Here is a 21205-nt window from a genome sequence, read left to right as displayed (position 1 = left end):
CAGAGGGCTCAGATCATTAGAGACTCTGAAATTTACCCTGAAATATTCCACATATACTCGTACTTTTACCTCCGGTACATATCAGAGGAAAACAAATTTAATGGGGTCAGAAGAGCAGCATAGAAAGAAACATAATGTCCTGTGTGTGACGTCTGAGTGGGTGAGATATGAAACCAAGTCATTATCTGCATTTGGAGATAACGCAAAAATAATCTTGTTATCTTGAGAAAATGACTTTTTTATCATGAAATGATGATATCACATGTTCTCTCTCACCTCGCGGAGATATTGATGTGTCATCATCATATCATTTTTCTTCTCCTTTTCTGTTCCTGCTTTCTTCATCCATTTTCCTTTCCCGATCTCCTCACAGTAAAACGAGATGAAGACTCTTCTTCACAATGTGTTTTATAACTTGCTTCCTACTTTCACTCCCTCGCCTCCCTCGATCTCTTCCACCCTTTACTCTCTTACTAGCTGCAGGATTCTCACACTAACAGCGATTTGCACAGTCACGCCGTTTTAACTCCGCGTTAACCGCTCTCTTTACGAGCTGAACAATTGTTTAAAAATGCCAAATACCAACACATTCAGGAGCGTTCTTCAGTTTCACATGCTGCCAGGATGATGGCTGGTAGCAATGGCAGATGGCTGCGTGGAGGATCACAATCACAGGTGGGCGGCTCGAGCGCCAGAAGCACAAGTGAGGACTATTTATAAACTACTGCTGCTGCTGCTGGAGGGCTTCCTTTGTGAGATGTGTAGGTGGAAGTCAGGAGGAATTCAGCTCAGTGTTTAAAAGTGTGAAAAATGCTCCTTCAATTCGCTGGATGCAAGATTCTCAAACAAGAACCGGAAATTGTTGTATTGAACCACTCAGGAATGAAAAGCTACATGAAATGGCAGGCAGTGGCTCAGTGGGTAGAGCTTCCGCTTGGAAGCTTCAGCTTGGGAACCGGAGGGTTGCCGGTTCGAGCCCCTGCCGAGGTGCCCCTGAGCAAGGCACCGAACCCTCAATTGCTCCCCCCTCTGCGAAGGGTGGTAAAATGTAATGTAAGTCGCTTTGGATAAAAGCGTCAGCCAAATGATCGTAATGTAATGAAATATGGCTTAAATTTCTATGTTTTTACTCCCAATATCCATTTTCTTTACACTTTAGTGACCAGGAATGATGTCCGGATGGATCACATTATAGTTTGAAACAGCCCCTCTTTGTAACTACCTGTGGAAATCTGTGTGTGTGTGTGTGTGTGTGTGTGTGTGTGTGTGTGTGTGTGTGTGTTTGATTGTGTTTGTGTGTGTAGGGATATTTTTTGGCTGATTTCTGCTTTCTGCACACACACATTGTACTCACGCAACCCCATAGTTCCCTTTTTGCTCAAATATTGTATTGTCAAAATTTCCTGCATGCAATGTTTGCATTTGACCGGCCCAGTAAAAACATTCAGCCTTGTTTTTTGCTTGAAGGAAATCCAACCAATCTGACCCCAAAAAAATGTCTATTGTGGATTTTTCCATACACGTCTAACATATAATTGATTGTCTCAAATACACTTTTGGTGGGAGATGAGCATGGTTAGGAAACGAGGTATATACGACACCTGTTAATTGAAACTCGAACCTTCCCACATGTGAACTGAATTGCCTTGAAGTGCTGCTGGTGATGAATGAGATGGCCGGTGAGCCTTCACCCTGGAGAGCGCACCCACTGGGCTTGTGCCCCCTCGCCGGCCGCACGGTTGGGTTCGGATCCCGCTGTGTAAATGGCATCTAAACCCGATAGGTCGCCGGCTTTAAAGGCCGAATGCGGCTGTGTTTTTCCACTCGTGCTTCTTGTCATCAAGGTGAATGGAAATAACTCAGACAGACAGCTTCAATGGCTGAGTACTTGACTTAAAAATGATGCAATATGACATAATCCACTTTTCTCAGGATCAGTTTTCATGGACAACATCATCATCAAGGCAGAATTGACTTTGATTACTGCTCCTACACCTTCTAATCCTCCTGATTGTATCTATATTTGTCCAATTCTCTATTTATTGCCTGTTTCTGTTTTGTAAATGGTAACCCTGATACCTTATCTGTTACTTTACACTCCCCGCTCTCAGTCCACTAGATGAAGATGTGAAACACACTCATCTCTGTCCAGCTGGAGCGCGATATTTATTCCTGACAGCAAAAACTGATGATCTTGTTTTCCATGCGTTGCTTGGCTGGAATGAGTCATCATAGCTTTTAGCACTAACCCATTACAGGCCTCAGCTCCAGATTTGGCCTATTATTAGCCCCTTTTCTCCAGGAAACAAGGTCGCTCAAATAGCCTTCTCTTATTAGGCTGTCGCTGCTCGTTGGGCCTTAAAGAAACACACGTCCCGGAATTCATTGCATTTGTTCCTTAACACATACCTGACATAGCACCATCGTCACACCTTTGAATTGAGATGGCGCGATCGAGCGGTCATATTGTTCCGACGTAATGGGCTGGGATTGAGAGAGCAGAGTGATGCACTGGCTGAAGTGAAAGGGGTCTGGCCTATTTCTGTCTGGGGTGAGAGCTCAGCTGTCGTCTGGGAGTAGATCACCTCATGAGCACCCCACCACCACTCCCTCTCCCACTCCTGCAATCCATCCTGATTTTAGCGCAGGGCAGGATGAGATATTGGTGATGGATTGGTGTTTTCAATAAGCCTCCACAGACCTCAGCGGGCCAATATCATGCACCCACGTTTCTGGAGCAGCATATGAGCGTGTGGAAAGTGTGACAAGCTCTCTGAGAGGAATAAATCCCTCAACAGTCCAACTAAGAGCGCCAGGCGGTGTGTGTTTTTGCAACACAACATTAGCCAGGTGTGTGTTTCATCATTCAATACCTCACCTGATTACTGTGGCTTTCATTTGAAACGTATAGATGACATGTCTATATTGGGGGTCTTCATTTTTCATTCCATACCACCTCAAGACGCCAAGACCGGGCAGAGGAAAAACCTTTATCTTTATCTATTAAAAACAAAATTGGGAAAAATATATAAATAAATGTCATAATAAGATTTCATAAAAAGAATGCAGAATATGACTTTTTTAAAATACCTTTCAGCTATAATTTCTTTTTTTTCATTAATACTGACTCAAACCGCAGATATATTTCATCAAATTAAATACGTGATGGATTCACGCTGCAGACGTGCACAAAGAGGAACTCTCACACACACACACACACACACACACACACACACACACACACACAAGCAAGCAAAGAGCAGCATTGACAGAAATGGCCGCAGCATGTGATCACTGGCATGATCGGGTCTGCTATTATTACTCCTCTTGATGAGAAGGACGTGAATCTATCTACACACACGCACACATGCACACGCACACACACACACACACATACACACACACACACACACACACACACAAACACACACCACTGTTAACTATCTTTCCTCTGTCTGTGAGTCTGTCCTTCTACCTCACCACCTGACACATGATTGGCCTTGGAACAGACTCTGCTTTCCCATTCCGCTCCGCCCCTAAATACTTACCCCTAATACAGTTGAAGCCCCCGCGCGGTGACATTGCTCGGGTGGTGGTTGAAGTTCTACACATACTTTGCATGCAGGCGACCCAGTGGCCCCGGTCAGCAGTGATGGAGATGGGTTTGAGTCTTTTTCAGAGAACGCCATGTCACCTTGGGGCTGCTGCTCCTGCTTTCTGAGTAGAATATTATTATGTTTCACAGAAACCAGGTTTCAAAGGTGGAAACTATTAAGTTCACATTTGCTGGCCTTTTAACCTGGAATACAGTGGAATCCATTGTTTTCTTGCTATTTCTGCTTCAGTAAAGATCTAAATACTTTTTCCATTTCTGCCAGGTGTATTGTAATACATTTGAGCTGCTAGCTCTCGCCTGATACCACAGGCCAGGACAAGCTTTTGAAACAAGTAGTGACTAATTGAACGAGGCTAAAGGGCTCAGTCGGTGCTCTCACGGTTATTTCTTGCCATTACTTTTCAGACATCCCCCGATAACATCAAAGTGTGACTATTTCTATCTGCCTGATAACGCCGCCGTCTGGATCCAAAACTCCTCGCAAGAGATGAGTGTGTCAGTGTCTCAGGCGCCAACAACAGGCAGCGGGTGACATGGGAGCATGGGAGAGAGCGTCTGGCTTCTCTCAGATGGGCCTATGTTCTCCGCACTTCACCAGTCACCCCCATGTGAGTGCAGCTCGTCTGAGTAACCTGCACTGACATGTAGGTGGATGAGTCGGAATATTGGCTCACTGTAACTGTAATCATACCGACAGAGAATATTAGTAATAGGGCATTTATATGCTGCATTACCAGTTTGTTTGGTACCCATGTATAGCCTAATGCACTTCATCCTTCCTATACTGTATTTGTCATCTCTGCGAGGGAGTTTGTGTGTGTGTGTGTGTGTGTGTGTGTGTGTGTGTGTGTGTGTGTGTGTGTGTGTGTGTGTGTGTGTGTGTGTGTGTGTATGTGTGTGTGTGTATGTGTTGGCAGGATATCTCAGAAAAGTCATTGACAGGTTTTTATTAGATGTTGTGGGTGGAGGGTCTTGGGCAGAGGATCAATAGATTGCATTTGGAGTCAGTTCAGTTCTGGCTGAAGATACAGGATTATTGCTAGTTGCTAGTGTGGCTACAAACATGCAACCACCACTATCATCTTGTTGAATCATATTCAGTAAACCCTAACCCTGATTTAGTAAAGCCTACTTTTCATTAATATCACCTAAACTAAAGTACTTCTTACACAATGTTTTTCATCACATTATATCAAAAAGTCTATGTTTTCCCACTTATGTGAGAAACAGTGTGTGATAGTTCAACACAATGCAGTCCAATAAAACTCACCACTAACTACAGTGGTCAACAACTGTGGAGTCGACCCCTGTGATATGCAGCTATTATTGTACCAAATAAACTTGTAAGTCAGCAGATATATGTGATGATTATGTTGCCAAAGAAATCCTCTGAAACAGCATTTTTACCGGCAATTTACCAAAGGAAAGATCAAAAAATGGAAAGGAATCATCAGCCTACCATAAGAAGACGCACTCTTTCCCACACACATGCAAGCAAGCAAGCAAGCACACACTCCTCCTTCCCGTTTCCAGCTGTCTCTCCAGAACACTTGACTTGCACACCTCATCTGGTTTCACAACCCGCACCAGACAGAACAGTCCCTTCCGAAACACTCCATTACATCAGTAAACACACAGACCCTCCTCCCTGGAATTGGTCACGATCTCTGACCAAACACCCCAGCGATGACATCTGACAGCTAGCTGTCGTTGTCCACTTTAAATGAGCTCGCACACGCACATCGAGGAGGATAAACAGTGAGAATGCTTCCAGGGAATTTTCCTGGCACTGAGTCACAAGGAATAGGAACAACACTGAGAGAGTCATCTGACATCAAAGTGACGCTGATGAAAGGCAAAGTTTGTCTAAGAGGCCGATGACACGTCTGCTGCAGACTCGCCACCGCCCGTGCAAATGTTTTTTTCTGCTATTCAACGACGTATCTGCAGTTTAGAATGTGTAATAAACTATCTGCATGACATTAAACATCGCAAGTTGATATCGTTGAGATAAATACAGCTGTTGAGAGGGTGAGGCAGCACGTGTAAACATTTACTGTACATTCAAGATGTTTGTTATGGTGTGAAGTGGAAAACGTGAATGTACTGTACATTGATAAGGTTCCTATGCTTGGATAACTACGAGACAGAAGTTGGGCCACATGGTCATTTATGTCCTGGTTAAGTTGGACTGGATATTTGATGGTCACTCACAAGGTCTGAGGTCTGTAGGTTTGAATGGAGCATCATTGAAAAACGTCAAAAAGCCTCTAAAAGCTCCTCTACGTGGAGTATTAATTGTACCTATGACCTTTGACCCTGACCTTCTGTACTGAATATGTACATGGATCTCTACCCTACAGTTACTTCCTGGTGCTTTCGCACATCAGTTTGCAGTTTGCACGATGTCGTCCCATAAGGTGAAGCAGCTGAGAGAATGTTGTGGAGATATGTACATGCAGGGCGTAAATAGATTTTACAAGCCGTTACCGTCATTACAGCATAGCAGAGTTCTATTCAGGCTTAGCTTCCATTGTGGCGTGCATAACTTCTATCTAAAGACCTACAGACCTGGTAGGAGAATGCCAAATATCTGAGGAATGCTACAACTTCCCAAAAAAACAACGTTGGCGACTCACTGTGGTTTGCCAGTAAATCTCAACGTTTTCCTCTTACACAGAATCGTGTCTGTCTCAGGCTCATTCACTGCATTTGTAGAGAATGAATCTCAGCAAATCTGCATTCACTAAATGTCGAGAACGGACTTTCAAATGAGGAAACGAGTGTAGCAGGTCTTTACACAGGGGCCCACGGTAACAGATGTATAAATGTTTTGGATGGCGATTCTGCTTGAACAGTTTGTTATTCAGGATGTCAGCTTCATGTTCAGGTGGGTGGTATCTAATCGAGCACAAGCACCAACGATTTTTTTAACTGTTTTAAACCCACAGATGATATCATTATCATCTGCTAATGAGTACTTAATGTTAAAAAATGTTGCCACGTGAACCGCAACCACCACTTGCGTGTAAGGAGGTGATGCCGCGCCCCCTGCTGAGTACACACAAGGGACTGCCAACAATAACACACGGCCGCGCCAAAATAAAAAACACTTTATGCTCAGCCACCTTGATTTTACTCTAGGTTGAGCTGGACCACCCCGGTGCTTGAGTCCACCAGACATTCCTGACACTTCAAGTGTTACCCATCAAATCATTACAGGTACTAGTTTGTGGCTAGAAGGCTTTTGTATCCCATATTTTCCCGTTTTATGAGGCAGAAATCAAACACATCACATATGGAGTTGGAGTGGAGGTTTAATTTGATGCATCCATTAGTGCACCTGCAAATGCATCCACCAAAACTGTTAGTTAGTCAGTTATATACTCTTCTGTGAATATCATCACTTGAGAGCCTCCAGAAAATGTTAAAATGTGTCAGATGTGTAGAAAAACATCAACAAGCCTCCCTCGATAGCTCAGTTGGTGGAGCGGAGGACTTTAGTGGCAAGACCAGGCATCCTTAGGTTGCTGGTTAGAAGGAATGCATTTTGGGCAGCATAGAGGATCCTTGGTTTACATTCCACACCATCCCTTCTCTTTGGCTGCTTCTTCTCTCTTTGTGTGTGTAAGTGTCCTCCAGGTACCACCCTTCAAACATATGTGTTAGGTTTATTGCTTCTGCCAATGTCCTTGACTAAAGCACTAGGCTGCGGAATTGGAATTGGTCCCTGGGTGCAGCACTATAGCTGCTCGTCATGGTCACACATTTCATTGTACCTGTGACAATGACATTAAAAGGTTTCTTCTCTCTTGAATATTGTCACATAGAAAGTATGTTAAGATATACAGAAATGTTATGATGTTATGTCAAACATTACTAAAGAGAAAGTACAAGAATCCCTTGCACATTGTGAAGATAAAATCATTCAGTAACACCGCAATACACAATAATACAGTTTGTTATACAATATAGTATAATATTTACAGTAAGATGATAAACCTGGGGACTTGCTGCAGTATGTATCAGTGTCTGTAGGTGCAAATGCCTGTGAGCTACCTGTTATGTAATATTCAAGTGCTCTTGTCTTATTTGGTGTACACAATGCACAAGGATTACCCTGTTCACTCTCCCCTCGTAATCTGCTCATGATGACGTTATACTGCAGCCCCTGAGTTCTCGCGAGATTATGGAAAACGATCCAGTCGTTCTCGCTCTCTCTCTCTCGCTCTCTCTCGCTCTCCCTCCTCCTCCTTCCTCCCTTCCCACGCCCCTGCTCACTGTGGGATAGTGCCACTATAAAGTATATCCTCTCCGGGAGAAAGATAAGAAGCCCGACACAGGAGGGGGATGAAGATGGCGGACGCCAAGCAGAAGAGGAATGAACAGTTGAAGCGATGGATGGGCTCGGAAACGGACCTGGAGCCTCCTATTCTGAAAAAGAAGAAGACGAAGGTGAAGTTCGATGATGGCGCCGTGTTTCTGGCCGCCTGCTCGAGCGGCGATACCGAGGAGGTGCTCCGAATGCTTGACCGGGGCGCCGACATCAACTACGCCAATGTAGACGGTCTCACCGCCCTCCACCAGGTTTGTGTTCGCCTGTTCTGTGCATTAGCGTCACCCTCCGACACTGCCAGCGCCATAAGTCCGATACACAAATAAGGTTTCGCTGGCAACAACTGCTTGCCCTGGAACACCTGTCAAATGGAAGCCATTCTCATCCCGTTGTTTACCTACCTAGCTCCCCTGTCCTTTTCTACGCAGGGCACACATGAACACATTGACTTCCCTCTCAGCTTGTTTGTGTGTTGTTTAAACCCAAATGTTCGCTCACAATGCACTCTGCTTCTAGAAGGCAATTCACGGTGCTCGGCAAAGTTAAATGCTTTTCTTTCAATGGTTATTCTCGCTCTGGTAGACTAGCCTGAGCCCATATTCCCAGTCAGTGGGTGCAGTCTAATTGCTGTAATGCTGCATTTAGCTGAATAGTTGTGTTGTATAACCGAGCTAAACACTCACGGGGATTCCCGTGTTTCAGATGTATTATTTAATCGACATTGGTTTGGCGTTAACGTGATATTGTCACGATTGTAATATGCATGTTGTCACCGACCCGGGAGCTCTATCTGAACAGATTTCCACTGTAATGACTAGCAGCTAGTCAATTTGTTGATAACCCCCCTGCCCGACAGCGGCTACTGTCTGGGCGAAAGCTAGCCTGCTAGTTCGTTAGCTGCTCTGCTCGGTTGCAAGCTAACGCAATCCCTAAAATGCTATTCGTTTATTAATTATACTTGAATATACCATCCAGTACACATTTGTGTGCGTGTTTAAATCCAATTACGCTGTAGACAATGTATTTGTTATTGCAGCGGAGTGCTAGCCAAGCAGGATGTATGCTAGCGCCCCACTAGCTGGCTCGGCTAGTTTATTAGCTGTTATGGTGGTTTAGCTCAGGTTAATTCATTCTTTAGCTTTGCTGCGAAACGACGTCAGCGGGGAAGATTTGGTCTCAAAAATTAACCAAAGGCGACCAAGGGGGTTTGTAGTTTTCTCAACGAATACAATTTTATCGGACATCTTGCAGTTTGGCTGGAATGTCAGCGATGTCGAGCTTGTTTTTTGCCCGCTAACGACCGAAGCTACTTTGACTAGCCTCTGTACAGCCAAGTGATGAAAATGGCAGCTGGTTGTGGCTATGGTGAGACAGGGTCGCCAGGTGCTGTTCTATCCGTGTAGCTTTCTTTAAGTCAAACGCAGCAAAATGTCCAGTTTGCCAGAGGACTAAACATCAAAACAAACGTGATTTGAGATAGATTTTTCTTTTGAAACATTAAATTAGGAAGTAGGTGCAGTGAAAGAATCGGGATCCACGACTTTTCTCAGGTTGTCAGTATTTTGGAGTACTTTGTGGGTACTAAATAGTTATTATGTTGACCTTTCATGTGTTTATTTATGTTTTCCATGTATATGGAATGTTATGTTTGGTTTATTTAGTGGTTAAATTGGAAAAGGTTCAGAAAAGTGATGAGAGGATCAAACAACAACACCTAGGAAGCTTGGACACCCTGTTGGTTCCAGGTGTTGCCAGTGGCTGATTCCACCAGTTCAGCATTTGTACAGGGATGCTTTCTCCCTCTTTGTTTGGATACCAAGTGCTAAAGGGATCTAAGGATTAACAAAGGAATTCTTACACTAAATGTTTAATGTGAGCATAGATCTCCTCTGATGTCATCCCATTACTCACTGCTCACATGTCTTGTCTGAGTAAGCCTAAGTGTTGCTGTCTACACCTTGCTACATCTTGTTAAGCATGTCAGTGTTTACTTTTTCAGGAATTTGTTTCATCCATTAAAACGTTTAAAAAGCTGGTTTTCTGAGATAGGTCATTAGCTTTACCATTAGATGGTGAAATGACTGTTTTATTGATATTCCTGTGAAACCAACCATACTTTGTGCATAAATCCGGAATTCCTATGGCCCCCAATGCAAACTCATTGGGTGGAAACGTTTCCTCTTTTTGGGCCTATGTCCAGGGATGAGCTAGAGTGAGGCAAAGAATTTGCAGAGCCGCTCTACAGACCGAACCACCTCAGGAGTGAAGCTGCTCTGTGTGTATATGCTATATTTAGAGAGAAGTGAAGGTGATGTCGACGTTTGTCTTTTAACTTGCCTGGAAGTCAAACCGTTGTTACATTTCTCTGGTGTAGATAGTTGCCCAATATTCACGGCAAAGGGCATTTCTTGGTGTTGTTGCATGTCTTCTTTCTCAAAGCATTTGCAGTAAGCCTCGCAATAGCTGAATTCATCACAGACGTTAATTTAGCGTAATTATAGATTAAAGAAAACGCAATGTAAATAAAAAGGGAGTTGAGATTCATCTACTGAAACTATAGAAAATGGAGGACGAGATGTACTGTGATACATCGAGAATGGTTTTGTAATCGAATTGTCATCCTGAGAATTGAATGGTGAGATGAGCCTAGATTCACACCTCTGTCACTGGGTGCAGTTGGTGATATTGCTCCTAACACCGTTGACCAGTGCAGGGTTATAAATACCGTGACCACAAGTTCTCCTAACTGGGTTTCGGGAGATGATACTAAGTTTGGGTATGACTCAGAGTCTGTAGCTCTGCTTTGTAGTGCAGGCCTGGTGTAAGCTTACATTTAGGTCAGAGGTTGTGTCTCGGCGTGAGTCACAGACCTTTTGCCACTTAAGAATGACTTGTTTCTGAGGGACCTGTAAACACGTTCTCTTCTGTCATTTTTATGATGTGATACACTACGAAGACTATTACCGACACTCTTGCACATATGGAGGATGTTAGGGATGAGGCATGAAGACGTGACTAATAGGAATGTGATGACTTCAGGTTTTGGTGTACCTGCAGTGCAACAGTGTGTATCGCTTCTGCAGTTTCGAGGTCCAGTGTTTGTGAGGTGAGAGATTGGCCTTCCCCATTGCACAGGCCGTGCCGCTGCTTAAGGTCGATGGCATGTAAATGAGGGGTCCAGTTGACAAGTGGAGATTCCAGATCCCATCGGCTAAACTCGTCTCAGATGGTAGCATTCCAAGTCCCGTCGTCCCAGCTTGTGCATTCCTCACATGACAGTCGTTGAAAACCATGGCAAAGGGAGAGCAGAGCAGACATTCCTCAGCTGTCACCTAAACCCCTCCCCTGCAGTCGCTCTCTCCCCGGCTTGCCGGCTTGCCTCTCCCCATGCGATGCCATGGCCCGGTTGACTGTTGCGCGTCGAGGCAATTAGCGTGAGGAGGGCCCATGCGTGTCACTTTGCACAAGAAAATGTCCTCCCTGACCCACACCTGAACTTTTCCTTTTCCGTGTTTGTGACCTTTGCTGATCCCTGTGCCCAAGGTGACGGCACTGAACTCAACGTAGCATGTCACCATTTTGTATTACAATGTCTCTGCTCTGTTGACATTACACACCCTCATTATGGCTCTGAAATCTATGAACATTATCTTGTTCTGTCACCATGACGACTCGGGGCAGGTTGCTAGTCACTTGTGTTGGTGGATTTGCATGTACAGAGAGGGAGTTGCATAACAGATTGCACAGAGTCTTCGGCAATGCTCAGCAGTTTGAAATGAGATTCAATCGCATGAATCCTGACACTGAGCAGTTATTGAGCCGGTGTGGAGGAATGGTAACATCACGGCTGCATTTGTCATCATCACAAGGAGCATCAGTCATATTAACACATTACATAATTGCCGTGAGTCGAACTACAGCCTGAGATTCTCAGCTATGTCTGGCTCTCAGTCGATCAGTGAGAGGGGTCAAAAGGGAATGCCTCCAACATTCCCCTGTCCTTCTGATAAAGGTATCATGACATCTCCTTATGGACCCCCAAGGGAGAACATTCCACCATGTCATGTGGAGAGACTCCTCGGTCCAGACGGACAAAATGTGTGTATGTCAGATTGCATCATAGAGTATTTTGTTGTCGCTGCTCTTGTTGTTCCCTGTTCTGCTTGCTCACTTAATAACAATTTGAGTCTGTAAAAGATGCAATAAGCCTTTGACCTGATCACTAGATGGGTAGCTTTAGGCTAACAAGCACAGAAGACAACATAATGGGTATTTGCATGCAAATGGAAAAATAATGCTAATTTGTATCTAGGTTTAAGGTTAGGGTACTGCGATTTGGTACATTAATTTAACAAAGAGTAAATACGCTGCCTTGTGGTCATTTCAAATGCCAGCATTAGGAGGGAGATGAATGTCCCTCTCAGTGAATGGAGGGCCTGCTCTTGTCATTATGCATATGTTGTTTTATCATTTATTTCTTGTTTAACATCAATTTCCTGGAACTTAAGACCTCTCACTTTGAATTGGAGCTTTTCACTCAATGTTGTGTCCTTTGTCTCTTAATCTTAATTACCTGTTTTCAGATGTAGTACTTTTGTACAGGCTATTCAATACTGTCGTGCAGAAGGATCTGTGAGCATTGCGAGGAAAAGGGTTTTGGTGTCTACAATGTAAATTCTACCTTTAGCTGGCTTCAAGAGAGCCGAGTTGCTGCTTGTGACTTTACTAGCAGTCGGCATTGTCTGCAAGAGGCCATTAGGTGGACCCACAAAAGGTCAACAGCATTAAATGCGTCGGCCGGATGAAATGAAATCCTTCATCTGTTCTTGAAGCATTTGCTGTCGTCTTATTTGGATGAATGTCTGCTTTCACATCACATTTCTTATAGAAGAGGGCACAAAGCATCTGGGCTCTTTGTTATGATTTGCAGCTGCCAGCCACTCATGCATTCGTATCATTTTGCAGAATACATTAAGATGCTTCTCAATAATTCATGTACAGAATCTGGGCTGTCTTCATTTTATTCTTGTTTTTCTAATCCAAGCAACCAAATGGCAACCAAACCACCTTAAAAGATTAATAGTTATTGTCACATTTAGCCACTTTGTCGATAATATCTAGTTCTAATTGCTACATGGCTTATGAATTCTCTCTTTTCCTGCCAGTGAGACATGTTTGTTTGATATTTCAACACCTGGTCCAGGAAACAGTCGTCATGTAACAATTTATCACTTGTTGCCACAGCTCAGGTTCAATCCAAGGTGGTGTACCAAAATAAGTTATTAAATGTAATTAGCATCTTGTTCCCATTATTTGTAACTCTGCAGTATGTTGTTTTTTTATAAACGCTCTTCAAAGCAGATCACATCCTTTTATGAAAACAACCACGCGGCAAACGTATTGCATCATAATGTTGTAATCGACATGAAACAAAACAGGCCTGGCAAAAGACTCCTCCAGTGTCTTATTAAATTCAAGGAAATGATAGCAGCAACATCGCAAATGGAAGGAAGAAAGCGTAGTAGTGCATGGAAGTGAGTCCTTGTGTAGAATAGTGTGGGTCACAGCCAGCCAGACCTTGACATGACGACAAAAAACAGAAGATAGTGCTCGTCTTTGTGCATTTTTACACTCTGCCGCCAGCGCTCGTTTCCAGTGCACAGATCAGTCGGCAGCTGGTTTATGTGTAGACGCAGAAAGGTGACATCATTTTGGGCCACTTTGGACGGCGTGTGTTTTGAATAGGCTTAGTTGTAGAGTAGATCCATTACTGTGGGATTGATATGACACCCTCAATTCAACTTCTCATATGGCAGTCTAGGTTCGTTCAGCGCGACGCCAAATTCCAGTCAGGAGCAAATCACCGCAGATCTATTGCTACCTCGGCCTGATTGACGACAGAGTGTTAATTTTAGAATCGGAGGAGCAGAACATGCACATTTTACCTGCGTATAATTGGCAGGTCTCGCTTTGTGCTCTGGCCTCGCTCGCTGTTTCATTCAGCCTCTCGACCAAAACCCATAATCAGCAGCAGGAAGTCCTTGTGGTGTTTGTGCACCAGAGCTCTCCAGCATGCCAGGTCATCAACTGATTGTGACACGTCGGAGATGTTTTCCTTGCGCGAGTAACAGATCCGCCTTTAAAAACAGGGCGGCACGGTGTCAGCTCAACAGGTTGGAAGTGTCGGCATCCAGTAAACTTCCGGATTCAAGAATTGATACAAGCAAAGGAACATACAGAAAAAAAATACACCAAAGAAGGGAAGATTTGCTGTCAAACTAAAAATGTATTCTTCCATTTGTCTGATGTGATGGGAATGATGGTACTGCAGTGGTGCGTGTCGACGGGGATAAAATGCTAGAGGCTTCCCCACTCCAGGACTTGGAATGGTTTAGGGTTCTCTCAAGTATTCAGATGAGCGTTGCTGCAGGTTGGAACTGGTCCACCCGGGGTCGTACGCAGAATTCCACAGTGGAGTAAACCCATTGCCACGTCTATATGAGCTGTGCTGCTGAATACACTGGACCCATTTCACGTTTCACGTGTTCCCTGTATTTTCAATATTATGCGTATAGAAAGGATTGCATTAACATAACAAAGCAGCGCCTTTTCACGTCAATTTACGAGCACGACGAGCCGCCATCTTATCATCTGTTGCTCTCGGCTGAATGCCTTTTGATGATGTCATCGTATGCTCCCCTTTACTGTGCATTTATCGCCGCATCATTGCCCTTTCAGTGCCTCGTGGAACAGCTCATGAAGTTGATGAGACATAATGCGAGCGCATACCTACCTGTTGAGGCTTTCGACGAAGACGGATTGATTGAAGATCCCGCCGTGCGCCTCCACACACTCGCTGCTTTTGTCTGCCCACGTTCACAGCCCGACCAAGGCTGCGCATAGTATTGAGCTGCTGTGAAATGTTTGTGGGATGACTTCAGCGTGTTTCTTTCCACCCTGTGGCACATAGTGTCTGTCCTCAACTTAAGCTAGGTCTTCCTAAGCTTTGTTGTTTGCTTGGCGGCAGTCGCACGCCTCACGCTGAGTGTTTTTTATGAGCTGTTTTTGAACTGAAAACACCTGGACCCAGAGACTGTAAATTCCTCATTGTCTTTGCAGCGAAAGTACAATTAAGGCAGAGAGCGCGTGTCCATTCAGTATCTGTGGAAGGTTACATTCTTTCCATTTAATCTCCAAATGGCCGCGTCTTCAGCTGACGAAATGTGGGTTAGAGGTGAAATCAGAGATTTCCCCATTACAGACGCTTCAGAATGGTTCTTCTGGGTAACTTCAACAGCGTTTCATTGTCCAGTCATTTCAGTCTGTGTAATTGTCTGATTTTGACATCTCAATCTCAGGCTCGAAACTGACAGTGCCCTTCTCCATGGAGGCTCATTTACATAATCAGCCAGCCAAATACATGCGGTGTGCACTTGAAGCAATTGTGTGAAATTGGGACATCAGGTTAAAACAAGCAATCATCAAAGGCTTATTCCAGCGTGTTCCACTTTGTGTTTGCACTACACTTTAAGCACACACGAGAACGACTCAACTCACTGTTTGCTGTGATGCACCACCACCGATGTTTGAGTAACTGCATCCAAGTGATCCTGCAGACAGAAACCAGCCTCAGTTAATCGGCCTGGATCTTGAGAATCTCTACCCTTTGGCTCGCGATTCAAACAGTCATTGACATGGACTTGGACGAGTGTGTCATTGCTGCTGGCTGGGAGTTGATGCTATTCTACTCGCAGTACTTGTGACATTTAAGCAACTAAAATGGTAGAAAATAGTGGTGTGTGTGTGTGTAATGTAACATGCTCTTATTCTTCACAGAGAGACAATGAAAAGCATTAATTTTTAACAGCGACTCAGATTTGATTCCAGTTTTCATGGTAAGGCGCACGATGAAGTCATTACGGTGTCATAACCCTAAATTTGATTTCCATGTTTTATAGAGCATAAATGTCAGGTCACTGAGTCTCATCCAGCTCAGATGTTAATAGACAGTAACATTAATAATTAATGAGTCGGGACCACTCGGCCACCCCGTCTAGGGTTCAGAATTCAGTCATGTTGTGGTGCTCGCGCTCGCTGGCTCAGACTGTCTCTGTGAATGCCCTCTGGGGGGGGGGGTGTGTGTGTGTGTGTGTGTGTGTGTGTGTGTGTGTGTGTGTGTGTGTGTGTGTGTGTGTGTGTGTGTGCGCGCGCGCGCAGTCCCAGAAACTCAGGGAGGAAGGGAGTGTTGCTCATCTTTCCTTAGTGAAGTGGCGGTGGTAGGAGGGATCATGGCGTTGGAGATTTCAGACCGGAGAGGAACAGGAAGTGGCTGTTTATTTTTCTCATTTCCTCTTTGAGGCTCCACTAGTGAGTCTGCTTCTCCCACTCCCTCTGCTTCTATCACCGCAGCTCGCTCAATGTAAACGTGTGTATACATGTAAACCAACTCACTTCATTACCCCCTGAAATCAAGATGTACAGCCTCCATATTCTATACGTGGTATGATAAACATGTAAAGTTTGGTTTCTACATTGTGTACCTTTGTCTGAAAACAAAGAAGACAGACCTGTATTCCTTAATAACACATTTATCTTCTATGTAAGGCTGCCTGAAATTATCACCAGCAATACTTACTATAGTGCATTTCAAATAAAATGTATAAGTGCACGTTTATGTCAGAGTAAGTTGTTGTGAGCTTGTGTTATATGCAGATTTTCTTCAGTTATTTTCTGGCTCTGTGTTGTGTGACGGCACAGTGGGTGAGACGCAGCTTTTAGAGCTGGTTCATATTTGATCTGGTAATGGGTATAGATTGGTACAATGCCCGCAGGACCTGCCTTGGCATCCACATTACCCATTTAACCTCTTCAGTTTGGAGCTTATTGGCGTGAGCGATGACATGGTGCCAATGCGTTGGGGGAAGGGGCTGTGTATTCTGTGGAACATGCTCAATGCCTCTTTAGTAGCTTGTGCAGTCCCTGACTGCTGACTGAGCGATCTACTGTCCTCTCTGTAGTACCCTCCACATAAGGGCCCTATTATATGGAAATATCAACAGAAGTTGTATTCTGCCATGTCTCTGTAGCTGTTTGACCTCTCTGCCTCTACCCCCCTGGTGTCCCCTCTCGCCTTTGGACCCCTCACATTGAAACAAACTTGGCTCTCAAGTGGAGCTATTGTTTTGGCGGCCGAGCAAAAGCCCAAGTGAAACATACAGTTACAGTCTTGCCGGCATTTTTCCCCCCCAATCCTGGCCTTCTTTTTCCATGGGAATCCCAGGGCCTTATATGGTCGTCCTCAGTAGCAGCAGCTAGAGCACTGAAGGCAGAGGCTGTGTGTTTGTGTGTGCGTGCATATGTATGTGTGTCTCTCTGGATAGAGCTCCCAAAAGGGCTCATCTAGTGGAAGGACCCAGCTGGTCGCCCTGCAGCGCTCTAACCCTCCCCCTCGTACCCTCTGGCCTCCTGAACACTGCCAATAGCACAGGACCTGTGAGCTCTTTGTCTTGCCCGTATACACATGCAGACATGCACCACTTTAACTGGGATCCATGCTAAAATGTTCTTTCTGTAATCCATTTCTACTCTTGACATGTCTTTTTGTTGTTTCGACTTTCGACTCTTTCGTGTTTCACTCCATCTTTTTTGTCTTGCTGTAAGGGCCGATCTTTTTAACACACAGATATACACACACACACATGCAAATACAGGCACATAAGCACTCATACTCGCATGCAGGCGGTAAGAAGGAATTCCTTTTGTGGAAGTGGCTGCGCGCCTCTGAGCTGATGACGTTAAGCGCGAGGAGTGGCCAGCACGCTGATGCCTGAAGCCCCAAGGCTAGGAGTATTACTTATCTGGGAATTTCTCCACTGGTATGCTAGTGGAGGGCCGTGCGGCTGCTGCTCCCTGGCTAGGTGGTTGCACAAAGTAGTACTACTAGAGGGGGAGGGAGAGAAGTAAAGCAAGAGAGAGGCCAACTCCAGCGGCCTCTGCTTTTTAAGGGGCAAACTTGTCTTTCCCTGTAAAAACACTATGTTGTTAAAATGTTTTGTTCAACTACTCAAAAGATTTCAGTCCTTATCTGTCTTATTTTCTGATTCCTTTGTGAGGTCTAACACTAAAGCTGACATCATACTTCTGTGTGTGTGTGTGTCAGCATGGTGGAGGAACCGTTAATTCAGTCGGCCTCATGTTCCTGTAAGCACCCTGCCACACACGGCAGTAAAAAGTGCAGGAGCCGCAACGGCAGCGTTCTACTGGGTGCTTAAGTCGGCCACCCGTGGGTGCCACTAAAGGGAAGCCGGGCAGGGGAGGGAACTTCAAGTATCTCCTTGATGTGGAGTGCAGCTAAATTAAGCTTGGATCTCGCTGACCCAATAGATAAAAAAGCTTCACTTTCTACACACACACATAGCGGATATAACCCCTTACTGGAACGGGAGGAAGACTTTGCCTTTAAAGTGCAAAGGATGTCGGGCTGAAGGGGAAGTAGCCAAAATAGTGGCGCGGTTCAACTTTTTGTTTTTGTCTGTATGCTTCGCTGTGTTGTAGTTGGTACTGATAAGCTTGTTAGTGTCTGTCTAGCTGGAAGTGAAGCTGGTGAGGTTTTATCATCATGGTGTGTTTGGAGCAGCACACACACACACACACACACACACACACACACACACACACACACACACACACACACACACACACACACACACACACACACACACTCAAACTAAGACACAGTAAGAAGTCTTTCATGCATTTATTTATGTTTCTGAGAAAAGCCTAACAAGAAGTGAACCCATGTTCTCTTTTAGGCTTTGTTGTCACGGCAGCAAACCAGTCTCCTTTCTTAGGTGCACGTCACGGGCACATTTTTGGTCCCGCTTTCCGAGAATGGCTTTGCCCATTTTTTTTTGACGCTAGCAGGGCGCGGGGCCTTGCATTCCTCTATATTATTTCAGGATTAGACGGGTCCATACGATGGACACTGTATTGTTTCTGTCCTAATCTTCTCCAGATATATATATATCCCTGCTGGGCTGGGGAGGTTTATTGAGTTAATCTATAGATAGTGCCCATAATTAGCCCGATGCGGGTGCACCAAATTAAAGAGTGTGTGGATGTGGCGGATACAAGGTTCTGCTTTACGTACCTTTCCGTTTTAGGAATTTGCGGCGTTATTTGAAGCTCCTCTTGGTTGAAGCGTTGGATTAATATGGCAAAAGGCAGCTATGGCTTCATACTGGGACATCTATATAGCTTGCAGGGTTATGTTTGCTTTTGCCTCTGCCAACAGTGTGGTTTCCAGTTGCAGGACCAGTACATGTTTGCCCTCTGTGTCAAGTTTCCTTTGGGGTGCTCCGCTCTGGCTGGCTGCGTAAGGGGACAAATTCTTGTTCCCGCTTTCGCTAAAGTGGCACTTGAGGCCGGCCCTTTCTCGTCGAATACGGGCCGACCTTCCTCTGACGTATCCCTGACATTCATTTTAATGTGCTCCCGCCACCGAGTACACCGGCTTATAAACACACTAGACACATTTTGTGATTTAGCGCTCGTGTTTTGAAGAGCTGGAAAAGAACATGGTAAGAGCAGCGCTGTGTTGTGAAATAAGATGCTAAGTGGTCTGTCACAGCCACCCGGATCAAATGGGCTCTGGTGAAGCATTGCTGTGGATCCTGTTGTGCATTTGGACAGTGTAAACATTTGATCTCCGTTGGTATGTTTCTGCTTTAAAGCACTGTAAATTGTGACTTGATTGATGTAGTATAAAGATACTTTTCCCCTTTATTCACCATTTAAATGGTATTGATGGAGTATGGTGTTGGCAGCAAAGATACCCCAACCATTCTGGCATTCCAAACAACTGACCTTAGTTGGACTTCTATCAAGTCCAGTCAACATGCCCACAAGGCATAACGGAGACACGGAGCCATTTCTAAAGGCTGTGCTCCACGCTGTACATTAAACTTTATCGACCAATCAAGCACCGCATCCTGTGCCCATTGATTAGGTTAGTACTTGATTTTTGCCGTTATGTCGACTTCCCAGAAGCCTCGGTTTCCATTAGATAGGCTCTTTATCCGAAATGGCAGCAAGGCCTTTTGCTCTAGTCCTGACAGGCAGACAAACAAGTGATGTCTGGCCACGGATGCTAATGTGTTGTGACCACAGGGTATCCAGCCAGTCAGACAGTATGTTACTTACACTCAATACTAGACTCAGTATTTGTTCTGACAGCATTTCAAGGCAAAAATGTGTTTAAGCCTTATTCATGCACATACCTTTTAAATTAAAATGAAACGTTGCATAACCAGTGAGAAAATGCGCGGTGTCATCCTCCTTAAGATGTTTATGTAATCTAGATCATCAATTTGTGCTGATTTCAATCACATGCTGTTTGAAAAAGTCTATTTATTGCCCTGATCACAGTAGATCCAAAGCTTTAAGGCGCATGTGAACACATTGAGTGTTTCTTTTCTCCCAAGTTTGAATGCAGTTATTCTGCCCCAAATCTGCGTGTTACTTTGTGACTGTAAGTGTGAAGTAAAGTCACACATGGTTGTGTGGAGAACACTTGTGGTGTGTTCCGTTTATTAAGCTTTCATCATTGTTAGGCTCCTCACACAAGATGGATCCCTCCATCTGGACAACGAAACATAGCAGTCACATTCATCTCTAATACGCAATGGAAACAATGATCCCAGTTTGCATTAAACAACAGCATGATGCCTATTGCTTGGGCTCTTGCGTAATGTTTTGGAATCCCCTCAATACAACTGAGATATCAGAGGGACATGACGAAATTCTGTTTGACCATAAGTTTAGATAGTGTAGTTTTGTTTTTGTAATCTTTGTCCTACTTCTTCTTTGCATCCAGCTCCCCGCGGTCGTGCTTAGGCCTCCACACTGGCTGAACAGGTTTCAATGGTTATGTGTCTGTTTGACAGTGAGTCACTCTGAGTCTGTGAATGTTTCACTGAGCACATAGGACGAGGCCTACATATCACTCAGGGCTGATTGTGTTGTGTAAGGCAGGATTTAGTTCACAATGCTGCCTATTTTAACATCAGTTAATAATCAGATCCCCCTGATGTTCCCGCTCTCATTCACTCCGCCTGTCATTAGATTTCAAACATTTTCTATCTTTATCTCCTGGTGCAGTCGCAGAAGCGTCTGTAATTCTGCTGTTCAGTTCATGCTCACTGTGCTCTGAGGCGCTTTACAGGCCAAGAGAAGGCTCTTTGTACCCAAATACA

At 44.6% G+C, this 21205-nt stretch overlaps 1 protein-coding gene across 5 annotated transcripts in view; it reads left to right on the top strand.

The window, feature by feature from the left end:
• The first annotated feature begins 7849 nt into the window (after window positions 1–7849).
• ppp1r12a (protein phosphatase 1, regulatory subunit 12A) overlaps window positions 7850–21205 on the top strand; it is a 36523-nt gene continuing 23167 nt past the window's right edge. For 2 of the 5 annotated variants that reach the window (XM_076153540.1, XM_076153532.1), the window contains exon 1: window positions 7852–8203. In XM_076153540.1, coding sequence (XP_076009655.1) covers window positions 7967–8203 — 237 coding nt within the window. In that variant the 5' untranslated portion in view covers window positions 7852–7966. Of the gene's footprint in view, window positions 8204–21205 lie in introns of all 5 variants that reach the window. The other 3 variants (XM_076153565.1, XM_076153556.1, XM_076153549.1) reach the window with 3 other exon arrangements.

The sequence above is a fragment of the Genypterus blacodes genome, unplaced genomic scaffold (assembly GCF_046128005.1).
Source record: "Genypterus blacodes isolate CSIRO-AG114 ecotype Tasmania unplaced genomic scaffold, CSIRO-AGI_Gbla_v1 ptg000007l_1, whole genome shotgun sequence".
Lineage (NCBI taxonomy): Eukaryota > Metazoa > Chordata > Actinopteri > Ophidiiformes > Ophidiidae > Genypterus > Genypterus blacodes.
Note: the sequence above shows the minus strand (reverse complement) of the source record. Positions and strands in the feature narration are given on the sequence as shown.